Source organism: Scyliorhinus torazame, chromosome 2 (assembly GCF_047496885.1).
Source record: "Scyliorhinus torazame isolate Kashiwa2021f chromosome 2, sScyTor2.1, whole genome shotgun sequence".
Lineage (NCBI taxonomy): Eukaryota > Metazoa > Chordata > Chondrichthyes > Carcharhiniformes > Scyliorhinidae > Scyliorhinus > Scyliorhinus torazame.
The window spans coordinates 120,420,099-120,439,709 of record NC_092708.1 but is presented as its reverse complement, the minus strand read 5'-3'; the positions used below and the strand labels follow the sequence as shown (position 1 = coordinate 120,439,709).

The 19,611-nt window shown below is 45.7% G+C and overlaps 1 protein-coding gene across 9 annotated transcripts in view; it reads right to left on the bottom strand.

Moving 5' to 3' along the window:
• Positions 1–3,337: 3,337 nt before the first annotated feature.
• LOC140391496 (ferroportin-like) overlaps positions 3,338–19,611 on the bottom strand; it is a 126,265-nt gene continuing 109,991 nt past the window's right edge. For all 9 annotated transcript variants that reach the window (XM_072476028.1, XM_072476045.1, XM_072476037.1 and 6 more), the window contains one exon: positions 3,338–9,163. In XM_072476028.1, the coding sequence (XP_072332129.1) occupies positions 8,838–9,163 (326 nt within the window). In that variant the 3' untranslated portion in view covers positions 3,338–8,837. The remainder of the gene's footprint in view (positions 9,164–19,611) is intronic.

The following is a 19,611-nucleotide window of genomic DNA, read 5'->3' as shown; positions in this document are numbered from 1 at the left end:
TTGGTATAAACCTTTGCTGAGCACTGTGAAAAATCACTTGGAAGGTTCTCCACTGTTCCTTAACTGTTTCACCATAAAGTCTTTGCTCCCAGTCTACCTTAGCTAGTTCTTCTCTCATCCCATTGTAATCTCCTTTGTTTCAGCAGAAAACACGAGTGTTTGATTTTACCTTCCCACCATCCATCTGTATTTTAAATTCCACCATATTGTGATCGCTCCTTCCGAGAGGATCCCCAACTATGAGATCATGAATCAATCCTGTCTCATTACACAGGACCAGATCTAGGACCGCTTATTCCCTCGTAGGTTCCATTGCATACTGTTCTCGGAAACTATCGCGGATACATTCTAAAAACTCCTCCTCAAGGCTGCCTTGACCGAGCTGGTTCAACCAATCGACATGTAGATTAAAATCCCCCATGATAACTGCTGTACCATTTCTACATGCATCAGTTATTTCTTTGTTTATTGCTTGCCCCACCATAATGTTACTATTTGGTGGCCTATAGACTACTCCTATCAGTGACTTTTTCGCCTTACTATTCCCGATTTCCACCCAAATGGATTCAACCTTATCCTCCATAGCACTGATGACATCCCTTACTGTTGCCCGGATATCATCCTTAAATAACAGAGCTACACCACCTCCCTTACCATCCACTCTGTCCTTCCGAATAGTTTGTTTCCCTCAGATATTTAACTCCCAGTTGTGACCATCCTTTAACCATGTTTCAGTAATGGCCACTAAATCATAGTCATTCACAATGATTTGCGCCATCAACTCATTTACCTTATTCCGAATACTACGAGCATTCATGTAAAGTACACTTAAGTTGGCTTTTTTACCTCTGTTTTGAATCTTAACACCTCGATCAGTAACCTCTCCTAAGTTATATTTCCTCTTAGCCTTTCTCCTAATTTTCCTTGTCGTTGAACCCATATCTTCATGTAACAACCTGCCGCATCGCTTACCATTAATGTTTCCACTTCCCGTTTTATTCCTTTTAGTATTCCTAGTCCTAGTCACTGAGCTCCTCTCAAGTCATTGTACCTTGTACTGTCGCCCTTTTTGATTTTTGACTATGGCTTCTCTGCCTTACACTTTTCCCCTTACTGCCTTTTGTTTCTGTCCCTGTTTTACTATCTTCCAACTTCCTGCATCAGTTCCCATCCCCCTGCATCGGTTCCTCATCCCCAACAGCTCTAGCAAATACCCCCCCTAGGACATCGGTTCCAGTCCTACCCAGGTGCAGGCCGTCCGGTTTGTACTGGTCCCCCACCCCCCAGAACCGGTTCCAATGCCCCAGAAATTTGAATCCCTCCCTCGTGCACCATCTCTCGAGCCACGCATTCATCCTATCTGTCCTGACATTCAAACTCTGACTAGCTCGTGGCACTGGTAGCAAACCTGAGATTACTACCTTTGAGGTCCTACTTTTTAGTTTAACTCCTAACTCCCTGAATTCAGCTTGTAGGACCTCATCCCATTTTTTATCTATATCGTTGTTGCCTATGTGCACCATGACAGCTGGCTGTTCACCGCCCCCCCCCCCCCCCTCCCTCCCCAGAATGTCCTGCAGCCTCTCCGAGACATCCTTGACCCTTGCACCAGGGAGGCAACATACCATCCTGGAGTCTCGATTGCATCCGCAGAACCGCCTGTCTATTCCCCTTACGATTGAGCCCCCTATCACTACAGCCCTGCCATTCTTCTTCCTGCCCAGCTGCGCAGCAGAGCCAGCCACGGTGCCATGAATCTGGCTGCTGCTGCCTTCCCCTGGTGAGCCATCTCCCTCAACAGTATCCAAAGTGGTATATCTGTTTTGCAGAGATGACCGCAGGGACACCTGCACTGCCTTCCTACTCTTACTCTGTCTTTTGGTCACCCATTTTCTATCTCCCTCAGTAACTTTCACCTGCGGTGTGACCAACTCGCTAAACGTGCTATCCACGACATCCTCAGCATCGCGGATGCTCCAAAGTGAGTCCATCTGCAGCTCCAGAGCCGTCAAGCGGTCTAACAGGAGCTGCAACTGGACACACTTCTTGCACGTGAAGTAGCCAGGGACAGTGACTGTGTCCCTGAGCTCCCACATCGCACACGAGGAGCATGACACGGGTCTGGGATCTCCTGCCATGCCTTAAACCTTAGGTAAACTTATACAACTACAATTCCAAAAAACTAATGAAAAAATAAATAAATTAGACAATGAAAAGAAAGACTACTTACCAGTCACTTACCAGGGATAAAAAGCACCTCCTCCCCACCCAGATTTGAATTCCCACCTAGCTTCAAATTCCCAAACTCACTCTTTGCTGTGTCTCACTCTGGCTGTGTCTTCTCTGGCTCACTGGGAGTGAGTTACACATTGCTCGTTTTAAATTGGTCTGAGTTGACTCCCCTCCCCCACCTGCTTTTAAATCAAAGTAGATTAAAGTGACTGACACTTAACTGCCAACCAGATATGTGAGTGGGTGGGGCAGCCCCTGATAACCTACACTGCACAATTCTATATGAGGACATTGCCAGAATTGGGGAATTTTAGCTATGAGGAAGGATTAGATAGGCTGGGGTTGTTTTGTTTAGACCAGAAGAGGCTGAGGGGAAATTTAATTGAGATGAATAAAATGATGAGGAACCTACATAGAGTGACTAGGAAGGGCCTATTTCTCCTAGCAGAGAGATCAACAACCAGGGTCATAGATTTAAAGTAATTGGTAAAAGAATTAAAGGGAAATTAAGGAGAAATAATTTCTCATCCAGAGAGTGATTTGATCTGGAATGAACTGCCTAAAAGGGTGGTAGAGACAGAAACTCTCATTGTACTTACAGATGCACTTGCAGGCCATGAACCAAGGGCTGGAAAGTAGAATTATGTTGGATAACTCTTTCGGCTGGCACAAATATGATGGAGCAAAACAGCCTTCTATGTCGTACGTGTTCAATTTTGCTATGATTCTAAACAATCTTTTTAACATCAACACTGTGGTGTGTATTTCTACTACTACACTTTTCCTTGGTGATAGTACTTGAAGGAGGTCCTCTTAATCCTAATTTAATACTTTATCTAAATGCCAGATTAGCGCAGGAGTTCAAAGCTTCTGGCTGTTGTGCTAATAAGAGCATCATGATTGATGAAAGTATTGTAGGAAGAATTAGATTGTAATGTATGGCACCTCTTACCAGTTATGTGTAATATAATTTGACTCTGAACTCATCTTACGAACACTCACTCATTTATAGAAACTACACAGCCAGTAGTATCCATGATTATAATGCAGCACTGCAAATATTTAACATGTGAAAGGTTGCAAGAACTCGATAACATTGAACGTCTTAATAGCAATTACTTTATTTGGTACCTGTGGTAAACATCAGACAGAATTACAAACATAATTACACAGATAGCTTCAAATCACATGAACATAGTTTCGTGACCTTGGAACATTGTATAACACCTCAGTCATTATTTTGGTTTATAAGATAAGAATGAAAATCATCCCAAGAATAAAAATTAATTCATGTATTGAATTATTGCAATATTACAGCATTAGTTGCGATTAACCCAACAATTTAACGGCAAAAACATAATTTCCATGATTACAAAATATACCTGACTAAATTCAAAATAATACTAAAATATTTCTTATCTAATTTTGATTTTTGCTCAGAACAGTTGAGATCAGTTGGAGTGTTCAAAAGTTCAATACTTTAGCTGGCTTATTCTGTAATTTTACAGGCATTACGTGAATTCTAAACCCACACAGGTAAACGGTTGAACTGTGGAGAGGACGTTACCACCAGCAGCCAATTGAAAGGCAGCCGTCGAGGCTGCTGTCCATTTCAGGTGATCTGTTGGGCCTGGGTGCTGGAGCTCTGCACTCAGCACTCTCACTGATAGAGGTGGCCAGTGCTGAGGTTGCAGGGAATAGAGGATGCTTCTATTTTGAAGTGCCTTTGAAAGACAGTAAGAATTCTTTTGAAATGTGCTGGTGCCATGCAGGTACGCTCCGATTATCAAAGGGGTGAACCCTCTAGAGGTATTCTCAAAGTCACCGGGGCAACCGCTGATGCCAGGGGGGTTCAAGGAAGATCCGCCAGGAAGTCACATCAATGCACCTAACAGTCTCCCCACACAATGGGGCTCAGTTCTGATGCTGGCAGGACCATAATTGGCTATTAATTACCTTTATTGGTCACTGCTCCCGTCAGTGGCTGGCTTAACCATTGTGGTTCCTGTCTTTTCAACATATCCCATAGCTGCAGGGAGGCATTAGACTTTCATCCCCGTACCTTCCACTGCCATTTTACCAGCCCTGGCTAGTAAAATCCTGGCTTCTGCCATTTTCTGTGAGTTTCAACTTTTTTATTGTTCATTGCTGGTCTTTAAAACATTTCCACTCCAAAATTAGAAACACACCTTCTAATTTAGGTAATGTTTAACCTTAAATACGTTCAGCTGCTAGTGAAAATGATCGAAGACAATCTGACCAGTCATAAATTAAAAGAAGATTTTAACCAATCATTAATTAACATTGATTCAGTTGGAAAGATAGCCCAGAAAATGTAGTTTTACAGCTTGCAGTTTCATATATCAGAATACCAGTGGAATGGCTTTTCTCAAGCAGATCAGTGTTTGTGGGACCCCACCACAAAGATTGAATTTCAGGCCCCTATATTTTATCAAACCGACGATATTAAAAGCTACTGATTTAATCTACTGTCAAATCCACACATCCAATTAGGATTGTGAAAAGGAATGTGTGAAATAGATACAGTAACAATAATTCACGCAAGTCTTAAGAGATGGATAATAGGAGTAAATTATATCAATTGATTATAAAAGGTCTTAAAAATTGACATAATTTCAGTATTTAAGCCATATGACAACTCAGAACATCGCTTTTTCTCCTTTAGCTGTAGCTACATTTGTACAATATTTCAGTAGCTAAGCTGCTAAGAAATCTGAAATTCACTGGAGAACTCTGCCAAGCCATTTAGATGCTCTGGTGAGATAGTTGGCCATGAATAGTTCTTCATCAATTTCAGTAAGGAAAAGCTGCTTTGCCTGATGTGATTTTCACAGGCACTATCAACAGCAAGATTGCAAAAGGTGGGGATAAAGTTCTCGGGGGCTAACTTTGTAAATATACTTGAGCAAATCAAGTTGAACTGTGCTGGGACCAGTATTTTTGCGAGCCACATATCTAGGGAAGCAGAGAGGGTTTTAAACTAAGTAGTGGGGGCAAAGGATCAAATTTGGGAAGACGCTGTAAATCAAAGAATGGAGACAAGGCAAAAGAGAAAGTTATAATGGGGAACAAAAAAGTGACCTGACCGGAAGGGAGAGTACAAATCTAACAGTAAATCAACAGATGAGAATGGAGATTGTAAAAAGAATAAAAGGATAAAACTAAAGGCTCTGTATCTGAATGCACAAAGCATTCAAATCAAAACAGGTGAACTGAGAGTGCAAATAGAAATAAATAAGTAGGAGTTGATAAAACCAAATCACTGCAGATGCTGGAGTCTGAAACAAAAACAGAAAATACCAGACAATTTCAGCAGGTCTGACAGCATCTTTGGAGAGACAAGGGAGCTAACATTTCGGGTCTGGATGACTCTTTGTCAAAGCAGCTTTGGCAAACAGTTATCCCAACTCAAAATATTAGCTCCCTTCTCTCTCTCCACAGATGTATGATTTGATAGGCATTACAGAGACATGCTGCAGTTTGACATGGATTAGGACCAGAATATTAAAGTACAGGATATTTAGGAGGGACAGGAAGCGAGGAAAAAGTGGAGGAGTGGCTCCGTTGGTTACTGATGGTATGAGCACAATAGACAGGGACGACTTAAAGATTTGGAAATGTTTTGGGTAGAGATGAGAAATTGTAAAGGCAGAAGCCACTTAGACCATAAGATATAAGAGCTCAATTAGGCCATTCAGGCCATCAAGTCTGCTCCGCCATTCAATCATGGCTGATATGTTTCTCATCCCAATTCTCCTGCTTTCGCCCCGTAACCCCTGATCCCCGTATTAATCAAGAACCTATCTATATCTGTCTTAAAGACACTCAGTGATTTGGCCTCCACAGCCTTCTGCGGCAAAGAGTTCCACAGATTCACCACCCTCTGGCTGAAGAAATTCCTCCTCATCTCAGTCTTAAGTGTTCATCCCTTCAGTCTGAGGCTGTGCCCTGGGGTTCTAGTTTCTCCCACTAGTGGAACCATTTTCTCCACATCCACTCTATCTCAGCCTCTCAGTTTTCTGTATGTTTCAATAAGATCTCCCTTCATCCTTCTAAACTCCATAGAGTACAGACCCAGAGTACTCAACCGCTCCTCATATGACAACCCTTCATTTGGGGATCATTCTTGTGAACCTCCGCTGGACCCTCTCCAAGGCCAGCACATCCTTCTTAGATACGAGGCCCAAAACTGCTCACAATATTCCAACTTGTAAGGGCAGCACAGTGATGCAGTGGTTAGCACTGCTGTGTCACGGCGCTGAGGACCCGAATTCGATCCCGGCCATGGGTCACTGTCCATGTGGAGTTTGCACATTCTCCCCGCGTCTTCTTGGGTCTTACCCCAACAACCTAAAGATGTGCAAGGTAGGTGAATTGGCCAGGCTAAATTGCCTATGAATTGGAAAAAAAAATAATTGGGCACTTTAAATTCAAAAAAAATTCTAACTTGGTGGAGCATGTACAGCATCCATAATAGTAATCACAAAAGAGTGAGGTATAAACGAAGAACTAATGGGAGCTTGTCAGAAAGTCATGGCAATAATCATGGGAGATTTTAATCAACATCTTGACAGGAAATGTCAGATTGACAAAGGTAGCCAAGATGAGAGGCGGGATTCTCCGCCCCGCCGTGCCACATTTCGGCCCTGACCCGCCAGCGGGATTCTCCGTTACGCCGGCTGGTCAATGGGGTTTCCCATTGTGGGGCAGCCCCATGCCGTCGGGAAACCCCCCGGGTGTCAGAAAAACGGAGAATCACACCGGCGGAGAACCCCACCTGAGGAGTTTATAGAATGATTTTGGGAGAGTTTCTTTGAACAGCATGTTTCGGAGCCAATCAAAGAGCAGGCTATACTAGACCTGGCATTGTACGATAAAATGGGATTAATGAATGATCTCACAGTGAAGGTGCCCCTTGGTAGCAGCGACCATAATATGATCAAATTTTACAGTCAGTTTTAGGGAGAGAGAAGTGGGTCCAAGATTACGTTTTTAAACTTAATTAAGTGCAATGAGATTGCTAATATGAATTGGCAAATTAGGTTAAGGGACTGGTAAATGAAGATGCAGTGGCAAACATTTGAGGGGATATTTCAGAATACACAGGATAGATACATTCCAACGAGTAAGAAAATGTCCAAGCGGCGGATGCACCATCTGTGGTTAACTAGAAAGGTTAAAGATGGTATCAAACTTAAAGCAAAAACATATAATTGTGCAAAGTCAGGTGGAAGGTGAGAAGATTGGGCAGAGTGTAAGGGACAGCATGGATGACTAAAAGATTAACAAGGAGGGGAAAATGACAGTACGAGCGAAAGCTGGCCAGAAATATAAAAAGATAGTAGGGGCTTCAATAATATTTTTAAAAGAAACAAGTTAACAAAGTGAGCACTAGTCCTATAGAAAGTTAGTCTGGAGAATTTTAAAAGGAAATGGCAGATGATCGGGGAGGTGGTGGTAATATTACTGCACTAGTAATTCAGAGACCAGGATAATGCTCTGGGGACCCGTGTTTCAATTCAACCACAGCATTGCATTCAATAAAAATTCTGGAATCAAAAGTCAAACGATGACCATGAAACTATCGTCGATGGTTGTAAAAACTCATCTGGTTCACTAAATCCTTTCAGGGAGAAAATCTGTCACCCTTACCTGGTCTAGCCTACATGTGACACCATGACCAAAGCATTGCGGTTGACTCTTAAGTGCCCTGTGAAATGGACCAGCAAGCTACTCAGTTCAAGGGTAGCTTGTATCTGCCAGAGTTTAGAAGAGTATGGGGCAGCTTGATTGAAATATACAAGATCCTTAGGGGTCCTAATAAAAGCAAATTACTGCAGATGCTGGAATCTGAAACCAAAAGAGAAAATGCTGGAAACTCTCAGCAGGTCTGGCAGCATCTGGAGGGTGAGAAAAGAGCTAATATTTCGAGTCCAGATGACCCTTTGTCGGGGTCCTGATAGGGTAAATTTGGAGAGGGTATTACCTTTTGTGGGATAATCTAGAACTAGGGCTCACTGTTTAAAAATAAGGGGCCACCCACTTAAAACCGGAGTGAGACGAAATTCTCTCTCATAGAGGGCCCTCGAGTCCTTGGAACTCTTTTCCTGAAAAGGCGGTGGAAGCAGAGTCTTCAATATTTTTAAGAAAGAGGTGGATAGATTCTTGGTAAGCAAGGGGGTGTTGGGTTATGTGTGTGTGGGGGGGGGAGAGGGGGTAGGCAGGATACTGATTTGAAGTTACTATCAGATCAGCCATGATCTTATTGAATGGTGCAGCAGGCTTGAGGTGACGGTTGGCCTACTCCTGCCTCTTGCTTGTATGAAGCTGTGGTTATAGCTTATACGACAGAAAAAAAATTCCAGCTTGAAGATGTTGTGAATGAGGTAAAAGACCGACTTTGTAAGTATTTAAAAGATCAAGGTAAAAAGAAAATGGAAATCATATCATGGGAGACTTCAGTAAAATCTCCATTCTCCAATTATCTCTTGGTAGGATGTGCATTGCATTGTCAATCCAACAAAACACTCTTCAAAGGCAGCAATAAACCGTCCTGAACAGACACAAATATCCATGACAGACCATCAAAGGAAAGATTCTGCTACAACATTTGCATCTTTGTTATTCTCAGAGTCTTTTTCCTTCATACAAACACACTTCAACAGCTCTTTTCCCAAAGCCTTTCTTGCAAAACAAAAGAAAAGCAACCCACCTGCTGAAACAAATACTACTGAAAGGATAATAAGAACACCAAAATGTTCTGGTGCCGGCATGATGATGACCAGGACAAAGCGGAGAAGGTCCATGATGCTATTCATGGAGCTCTGAACACCATTTACAATTCCTCTTTTTGATTCAGAAACCATTTCTTGCATAATCTGCGTTACAGTAAGGTCAAAGCTCCACAAACCTAGAAAACAAAATATTTTTAGGTTAATAGCAAATTATTGCGGATGCTGGAATCTGAAACCAAAAGGAAAATGCTGGAAAATCTCAGCAGGTCTGGCAGCATCTGTAGGGAGCATCTGTAGGGAGAGAAAAGAGCTAACGTTTCGAGTCCAAAGACTCTTTGTCAAAGCTTTGAATAGTAGGAGCGGAATACTCTGCGATTGTCATCTCCGACCACGCTCCACACTATGTGGATGTGAGGTTGGAGACGGACCGTGCCCAGCGCCCCACATGGAGGCTGGATATGGACCTCCTGGCCGACAAGGCCTTCTGCCAGAAAACATCACAGGCCATAGGCGACTACATGAGTAACAACCGGAAGGGTGAAGTCTCACCTTCCACGATCTGGGAGGCACTAAATGCTGTGATCAGAGGGAAATTATAGCCTACAAGGCACATGGAGACAGAGAAGAGAGGGTGGCCAGGCAACAGCTGATCGACTCCGTCTTGAAGGTCTACAGAAAGTACTCCGAGGCACCGACCGTAGAGCTACTGGTGGAGAGGAAAAAGCTACAAACGGACTTTAACCTACTATCCACCAGGAAAGCAGTGCACCAACTCCACCAGACACAGGGACCTTCTACGAACATTGGGTAAAGGCTGGCCATCTACTGGCTCACCAGCTGAGAAAGCAGGCAGCCACGAGGGAAATAGCGCAGGTAAAGGATGGCAGAGGCAGACTGGCAACGGAACCAAAAGAGCATTTGAGACATTCTACCGAGGGCTGTACCCACCTCTGAGCCCCCCATCAGGGACGCCGGGATGAAACAGTTCCTCAACGGACTGGATTTGCCAGTTATGGGGGAGGATAGGTGGAAGCACCAATAGATCTGGGAAAAGTCATGGAGAGCATCAGCTCCATGCAGGCGAGGAAGGCACTGGGACCCGAGGGGTGCCCGGCGGACTTCTATGAAACATTTGTACCAGCCTTGGCCCCACATACAAGAGATATGTTCACCGATTCGCTCGCAAGGGACACCTTGCCTCCTACACATGTGCAGACCACGATTTCATTGATACCCCAAAAAGACAAAGAACCAACGGAATGAAATACTCGCAACGGTCCTGGCTAAAAGGCTGGAGGGCTGCGTACCAGAGGTGGTCGCAGAGGACCAGATATGAGCTTTGTCAAGGGTAGACAACTCACTGCGAACATCAGGCGGATGATGAATATAATAATGATCCCCACCCTCGGGAAGAGAACCAGAGGTTATCGTCTCCCTGGACGCAGAAAAGGCCTTCGACGGTGTCAAATGGAAGTACCTCCTCGAGGTACTGGAACGGTTTGGGCGAAGAGCAGGATTCACCACCTGGGTGAAACTCCTGTACAACGCCCCCAAGGTGGGCATTCAAACCAATACCACCAGCTCTGAATACTTCCAGCTGCACAGAAGCACAGGGCAGGAATGTCCACTGTCCCCGCTCCTGCTTGCTCTAACAATCAAAACCCTGGTGATAGCTCTGCGGGATGCGAAAAGTTGGAAGGGCATCTATGCGGATGATCTGCTCCTATACATCTCAAAACCATAGGAAGGACTGAAAGCAATTGTGCCAATCCTGAAAGTGTTTGGAACCTTCTCGGGTCACAAGCTCAACCTGGGCAAGAGCGAGGCATTCCTGGTGAAATTAAATGGGGGAGGGACATAGCTGGAGGGGCTCTCTTTTAAAATATCCCAAAGTAAATACCGATAACTGGGATCCAAATAGCCAGAGACTGGTCACAGATCCAGAAATGGAACGCGAGAAGCCTTGTGGAGGAAGTCAAAAAGGACCTGGCAGGGAGAGTGCAAACGATCAAAATGAATGTGCTGCCGAGGTTCCTCTTCCTGTTTAGAGCCATACCGATCTTCATCCCCCAAGGCCTTCTTCCAAAAACGTAGACAGCTTAATCATGGCTTTGTGCGGGTGGGGGTAAAAATCCAAGAGTATCCAAACCAAGAGTGCAAAGGAGGAAAATTAAGGTTGGCCTGGCACTACCAAACCTGCAGTACTACCGCTGGGCACCAACAGCGGAAAGAGTGAAGGGATGGTAACAAACCCAACACTGAGTGGGTGCGAATGGAAGAGGCCTGCTGCAGGGGGACGACCCTCCGGGCCCTAGCCATGGCAGCACTCCCGTCCTCCCCAACAAAATACACAACCAGCCCAGTGGTAGTTGCCACACTGAAAATGTGGAGCCAATTGGGGCAACATTTCGGACTGACCAAGATGTCCCCCATGGCCCCATCTGCGGAAACCACAGGTTCCCACCAGCCATGCTGGACACCACCTTTAAAAAATGGAGACAGGATGGGGGACGCTGACAGTTAGAGACTTCTACAGAGGAAACAGACTGGTGACATTGAACAAACTGACAAATGGGAAGTAACGCCAGGACAAGAAATAAGGCACTTACAAATAATACACTTCTTCCGCAAAGAGACAGTAGGATACCCCAGGGCCCTGGAGACCACACTATTAGAGGACCTGATGAATACGGACAGTAAAGAAGGAGGACTCTGTGGGAAAATATATGGACAGCTACTGGACAGAGGCCGAATGCCACTAGACGAGACCAGACGGAAATGGGGACAATAGTTGTTTGGGGTCTCTGGAGCGAAGCACTGCGCAGGGCAAACTCCACCTCCTCCTGCGCAAGGCTCAGCCTCACGCAGTTCAAAGTGGTACACACAGCACACCTAACCAGAACCCAAATGAACAGGTCCTTCCTGGAGGTGGAGGACAAATGTGAACGGTGCCAGAGAGGCCCAGCTAATCATACCCGCATGTTTTGGGCCTGCCCCAAGCTTGCTGGGTTTTGGACAGCCTTCTCCGAGGCGATATCCAAGGTTGTGGGGGTGAGGGTGGAGCCATGCTCAAAAGTGGCAATCTTCGGGGTATCAGAGCAGCCGGAGCTACACATGGGGAAGAGGGCCGACGCCTTAGCTTTCGCTTCCCTGATCGCACGCCAGAGAATCCTGCTCGGCTGGCGATCAGCAGAACTACCCACAGCTGCAGACTGACTGGCAGACCTGTTGGAATTTCTCCACCTGGAGAACAAAAAAAGAACAAAGAGCAATACAGCACAGGAACAGGCCCTGCGGCCCTCCAAGCCTGTACCGGTCATGATACCAATCTTTCCCAAAACGCTCAGCACTTCCTTGTGTCGTATTGCTCCATGTGTTTGTCAAGATGTCTTCTGAACGCTGTTAATGTATCTGCTTCCACAACCTCCCCTGGCAACACGTTCCAGGCACTCACCACCCTCTGCGTAAATAACCTGCCTCGCACATCTCCTCTAAACTTTGCCCCACAGACCTTAAACCTATGCCCCCTGGTGACTGAACCCTCCACCCTGGGAAAGAGTGCCTGCCCATCCACTCTATCCATCCCCTCATAATTGTGTAGAGCTCTATCAGGTCATCTCTCAACCTCCGTCTTTCTAATGAAAACAGTCTGAGTCTATTCAGCCTCTCCACATAGCTAACACCCTCCACACCAGGCAACATCCTGTAAACCTCCTCTGCACCCTCTCTAAAGCTACCACATCCTTCTGGTACAGTAAGAAGTCTTACAACACCAGGTAAAAGTCCAACAGGTTTGTTTCGATGTCACTAGCTTTTGGAGCGCTCCTTCCTCAGGTGAATGAAGAGGTATGTTCCAGAAACACATATATAGACAAATTCAAAGATGCCAAAAAATGCTTGGAATGCGACCATTAGCAGGTGATACTCGCGGTACATACTCATGCGACGCGGCCAACGTTGTTTACCTCATACGCTGCAGGAAAGGATGTCCTGAAGCGTGGTACATTGGCGAGACCATGCAGACGCTGCGACAACGAAAGAACGGACATCGCGCAACAATCACCAGGCAGGAATGTTCCGTTCCAGTCGGGGAACACTTCAGCAGTCAAGGGCATTCAGCCTCTGATCTCCGGGTAAGCGTTCTCCAAGGCGGCCTTCAGGACGCGCGACAACGCAGAATCGCGGAGCAGAAACTTATAGCCAAGTTCCGCACACATGAGTGCGGCCTCAACCGGGACCTGGGATTCATGTCACATTACATTCATCCCCCACCATCTGGCCTGCGAAATCCTACCAACTGTCCTGGCTTGGTGCAATTCACACCTCTTTAACCTGGGGTCACCCCATCTCTGGATCTGTAAAGATTTAATCACCTGCTAATGGTCGCATTCCAAGCATTGTTTGGCATCTTTGAATTTTCTATATATGTGTTTCTGGAACATACCTCTTCATTCACCTGAGGAAGGAGCAGCGCTCCGAAAGCTAGTGACATCGAAACAAACCTGTTGGACTTTAACCTGATGTTGTAAGACTTCTTACTGTGCTCACCCCAGTCCAACGCCGGCATCTCCACATCATCCTTCTGGTAGTATGATGACCAGAATTGTGCGCAATGTTCCAAATGCGGCTTTACCAACGTTCTATACAACTTTAGCATGACTTGCCAGTTTTTATACTCAATGCCCCATCCAATGAAGGCAATCATTCCGTATGCTTTCTTGACTACCTTGTCCACTTGTGTTGCTACCTTCAAAGATCTGTGGATATGCACGGCCAAATCTCTCAGACTTTCTATATTCCTATGAGCTTTATCATTTACGGTATATTTCCCATGTTAGACCTATCAAAATTTATTACCTCACATTTGTCCGGATTAACCTCCATTTGCCATTTCTCTGCCCAAGTCTCCAACCTATCTATATCCTGCTGTATCCTCTGACAATCCTCAACACTATCTGCCACTCCACCAACCTTGGTGTCATCCCCGAACGTACTAATCAGAACGGCAACATTGTCTTCAGATACACCATCCGATAGGTCGGAAGAAGGCTTCCTTAAAATATGGGGGCAATTTGTCAGCCTGTTTCAAGATCCGTTCGAGACCAACAATAATTAGCAGAGAGGAAAATTCAAAAACTAAAAGAGAAATGAACACACAACCCAGGGGGAGGAAGAGAGGAGGGAATCTGAGGGGAATAAAAAGAGCAACACGGGGGGGGCAGGTTCTCCCACACATGGCGGACATGGCGAAAGCTCACAGGAAAGAAGGGGGAAGGAGGCAAACCGAAGCAGAGGGGGGCACACCCCCGAGCAAGCAGGAAGGGTGAGGGGCGGCGATAGCGCACCAAGTCAGATGGAGACAAACTGTAAACAGGCACAAGAAAATCTTATGTACTGCACAGTAACAAACACGAATTGCAATGTATATAAAACTGCAAATGGCAGAGACTGGAGTCCCAGGGCCAAGCTATTCGGAAAGTAGATGAGAAGGTGGAGGAGCACGAGGAGCAGTTGGCTTTATTGGCGGCCGAATGGGAGTATTGCGAGATACCCAGAAGCGGCTACAGGAGAAGATAGAGGATCTTGAAAACCGCTCTTGGGGGCAGAAGTTGAGAATTGTAGAGATGCCTGAAGGGATTGAGGAAGCAGACGCTGCCATGTATGTGGCAAGGAATGCTGATGGGAGAGGGGGCTTTTGGCCGGCCCGTGGAGGTGGCCCGAGCGCACAGGGTACTAATGAGGAGGCTGCAGGCGAACGAGCCGCCAAGGGCAATGGTGGTGCGTCTTCACCGGTTCCTAGATAAGGAAAAGATCCGGAGATGGGCGAGGCAGATGAGATGATGCATCTGGGATGGGAGTGAGCTGGGAGTATATCAGGACCTGGGCCCAGAGACGAAGAGGAGGGCCGGGTTTAACGGGGTGAAGGCTGCCTTCTTTAAAAAGGGGAGTGGTGTTCGGAATGCTATACCCGGCCCACCTCTGGGTGACCTTTAATAATAAAGAGCATTATTTTGGAACACCAAAGGAGGCGATGGAATCTTTGAGGACAACGAACTGGAAGGTGAAGGAGGACATTGAACAGGTAGAGGAGGGGTGTGGAGAGGAATGTGGTTTTCTTTTTCTTTCTTGTTCTTTGGTAATTCTTGTATTTTCTGTTCGGTTGGGGAACTCTTGTCCTCCGAGGTGTTTCGAGGCGATGAGGAAGTGAGTGCACCTTTTAGACTACTGTTTTTTTTTTTGCTTCTCTTGGTTTTCTATTTTTGCAATGTTGGTTGCGAGATGTGTGAGCGGAGAGGAAAGGAATCAGTGGGGGGTAGGAGGTTGCGGCGCCTTGGGCGGGGGCTGCCAGGCTAGCTGGGCGGGCTAGTTCAATGGAGCGCAGTGGGGGGGTGATCAGGTGGTTAGTGTAGCAGAGGGGGATGAGGTTGTTGTTTTGTTTCGAGGAAGGGGAGGGTGAGCTGCTGACAAAGGTGTGGTTAATGTGGTACTATAATGGGAAGGAGTGGGGACAATGGGCATCTGGGGGTGGGCCTGAAGGGTTGTGTGGCACGGGTGAGGGCTTGCCTAAGAAGGGGTATGGTTGATCGGCGTGGGGGGGGGGGGTAAAAGGGACACCCTCCGACCAGGCTGGTCACATGGAATGTCAGGGGGCTGAATGGGCCAGTCAAACAGTTGCGTATTTTCGCACATAAGAACTAGGAGGAGTAGGCCACCTGGCCCTTCGAGACTGCTCCACCATTCAATGAGATCATGGCTGATCTTTTGTGGACTCAGCTCCACTTTCCGGCCCGAACACCATAACCCTTAATCCCTTTATTCTTCAAAAAACTATCTATCTTTATCTTAAAAACATTTAATGAAGGAGCCTCTACTGCTTCACTGGGCAAGGAATTCCATAGATTCACAACCCTTTGGGTGAAGAAGTTCCTCCTAAACTCAGTCCTAAATCTACTTCCCCTTATTTTGAGGCTATGCCCCCTAGTTCTGCTTTCACCCGCCAGTGGAAACAACCTGCCCGCATCTATCCTATCTATTCCCTTCATAATCTTATATGTTTCTATAAGGTCCACCCTCATCCTTCTAAATTCCAATGAGTACAGTCCCAGTCTACCCAACCTCTCCTCGTAATCCAACCCCTTCAGCTCTGGGATTAACCTAGTGAATCTCCTCTGCACACCCTCCAGTGCCAGTACGTCCTTTCTCAAGTAAGGAGACCAAAACTGAACACAATACCCCAGGTGTGGCCTCACTAACACCTTATACAATAACAGCAGAGCCTCCCTAGTCTTAAACTCCATCCCTCTAGCAATGAAGGACAAAATTCCATTTGCCTTCTTAATCACCTGTTGCACCTGTAAACCAACTTTTTGCGACTCATGCACTAGCACACCCAGGTCTCTCTGCACAGCAGCATGTTTTAATACTTTATCATTTAAATAATAATCCCTTTTACTGTTATTCCTACCAAAATGGATAACCTCACATTTGTCAACATTGTATTCCATCTGCCAGACCCTAGCCCATTCACTTAGCCTATCCAAATCCCTCTGCAGACTTCCTGTATCCTCTGCACTTTTTGCTTTACCACTCATCTTAGTGTCGTCTGCAACCTTGGAAACATTGCCCTTGGTCCCCAACTCCAAATCATCTATGTAAATTGTGAACAGTTGTGGGCCCAACACTGATCCCTGAGGGACACCACTAGCTACTGATTGCCAACCAGAGAAACACCCATTAATCCCCACTCTTTGCTTTCTATTAATTAACCAATCCTCTATCCATGCTACTACTTTCCCCTTAATGCTATGCATCTTTATCTTATGCAACAACCTTTTGTGTGGAACCTTGTCAAAGGCTTTCTGGAAATCCAGATATACCACATCCATTGGCTCCCCGTTATCTACCGCACTGTTAATGTCCTCAAAGAATTCCACTAAATTAGTTAGGCAAGACCTGCCCTTTATGAACCCATGCTGCGTCTGCCCAATGGGACAATTTCCATCCAGATGCCTCGCTATTTCTTCCTTGATGATTGATTCCAGCATCTTTCCTACTACCGAAGTTAAGCTCACTGGCCTATAATTACCCGCTTTCTGCCTACCTCCTTTTTTAAACAGTGGTGTCACATTTGCTAATTTCCAATCCGCCAGGACTACCCCAGAGTCTAGTGAATTTTGGTAAATTATCACTAGTGCATTTGTAATTTCCCTAGCCATCTCTTTTAGCACTCTGGGATGCATTTCATCAGGTCCAGGAGACTTGTCTACCTTTAGCCCCATTAGCTTGCCCATCACTACCGCCTTGGTGATAACAATCCTCTCAAGGTCCTCACCTGTCATAGTCTCATTTCCATCAGTCACTGGCATGTTATTTGTGTCTTCCACTGTGAAGACCGATCAAAAAAACCTGTTCAGTTCCTCAGCCATTTCCTCATCTCCCATTATTAAATCTCCCTTCTCATCCCCTAAAGGACCAATATTTACCTTAGCCACTCTTTTTTGTTTTATGTATTTGTAGAAACTTCTACTATCTGTTTTTATATTCTGAGCAAGTTGACTCTCATAATCTATCTTACTCTTATTTATAGCTTTTTTAGTAGCTTTCTGTTGCCCCCTAAAGATTTCCCAGTCCTCTAGTCTCCCACTGATCTTTGCTACTTTGTATGTTTTTTCCTTCAATTTGATACTCTCCCTTATTTCCTTAGATATCCACGGTCGATTTTCCCTCTTTTTACCGTCCTTCCTTTTTGTTGGTATAAACCTTTGCTGAGCACTGTGAAAAATCACTTGGAAGGTTCTCCACTGTTCCTCAACTGTTTCACTATAAAGTCTTTGCTCCCAGTCTACCTTAGCTAGTTCTTCTCTCATCCCATTGTAATCTCCTTTGTTTAAGCACAAAACACTAGTGCTTGATTTTACCTTCTCACCCTCCATCTGTATTTTAAATTCCACCATATTGTGATCGCTCCTTCCGAGAGGATCCCCAACTATGAGATCCTGAATCAATCCTGTCTCATTACACAGGACCAGATCTAGGACCGTTTGTTCCCTCGTAGGTTCCATTACATACTGTTCTAGGAAACTATCGCGGATACATTCTATAAATTCCTCCTCAAGGCTGCCTTGACCGACCTGGTTAAACCAATCAACATGTAGATTAAAATCCCCCATGATAACTGCTGTACCATTTCTACATGCATCTGTTATTTCTTTGTTTATTGCCTGCCCCACCATAAGTTACTACTTGTTGGCCTATAGATTACTCCTATCAGTGACTTTTTCGCCTTACTATTCCTGATTTCCACCCAAATGGATTCAACCTTATCCTCCATAGCACCGATGTCATCCCTTACTGTTGCCCGGATGTCATCCTTAAATAACAGAGCTGCACCACCTCCCTTACCATCCACTCTGTCCTTCCGAAAAGTTTGATACCCTCGGATATTTAACTCCCAGTCGTGACCATCCTTTAACCATGTTTCAGTAATGGCCACTAAATCATAGTCATTCACGATGATTTGCGCCATCAACTTATTAACCTTATTCCGAATACTACGAGCATTCAGGTAAAGTACACTTATGTTGGCTTTTTTTAACCTCTGTTCTGAATCTTAACACCTAGATCAGTAACCTCTCCTAAGTTATATTTCTTCTTAACCTTTCTCCTAATTTTCCTTGTCGTTGAACCCATATCATCATGTAACAACCTGCCGCGTCGCTTACCATTGGCACAGTTGAGGAGTTTGAAGGCGAATGTGGCCTTTTTGCAAGAGACACATCTAAAGATTGGGGACCAGACAAGGCAAAGGAAAGGGTGGGTAGAGCAAGTTAATAATAATAATCGCTTATTGTCACAAGTAGGCTACAATGAAGTTACTGTAAAAAGCCCCTAGTCGCCACATTCCGGTGCCTGTTCGGGGAGGCCGGTACCGGAATGTGAATTGAACCCGCGCTGTTGGCCTTGTTCTGCATTACAAACCAGCTGTTTAGCCCACTGTGCTAAACCAGCGCCTGGAGTTTTCCACTCGGGGTTAGATATGCTGGGGGCAGAATGGGCTGGGTTATGGAATAAGGCTCCAAGAAGGGTGAATGGCTCATCTTTGTGTGCCAGGCTGAGTCTCATTCAATTTAAGGTAGTCCATAGAGCGCATACGACGGTGGCCAGAATGAGTAGGTTCTTTCTGGAGATGGAGAATAGGTGTGGGCGGTGTGCGGGGGGGGGGGGGGGGGGGGGGGGGGGCGCGAATCCTGTTCACATGTTTTGAGCCTGCATGATGTTGGAGGGATTTTGGTGGGGGTTCACTGGCATGATGTTGGAGGTACTGAGGGTGAAGGTGGTTCTGAGTCCAGAATTGGCAATGTTTGGAGTGTCGGAAGAGCCGAGAGTCCAGGGGTGAGAGGGGGCCGACGTTCTGGCCTTTGCCTCTCTGGTAACCCGGAGACAGATCCTGTTGGGGTGGAGGGACTCAGACGGAAACCGAGGGGTGTGCAAGAGCAACCTCACACATTTTCTTAGGTTGGAGAAAATTAAGTTTGCCTTAAGGGGGTCGATGCAAGGGTTTGCCTGGAGATGGAAACCATTCATTGACTACTTCCAGGACAGCTAAATCAGCAGGGAGTGGGGG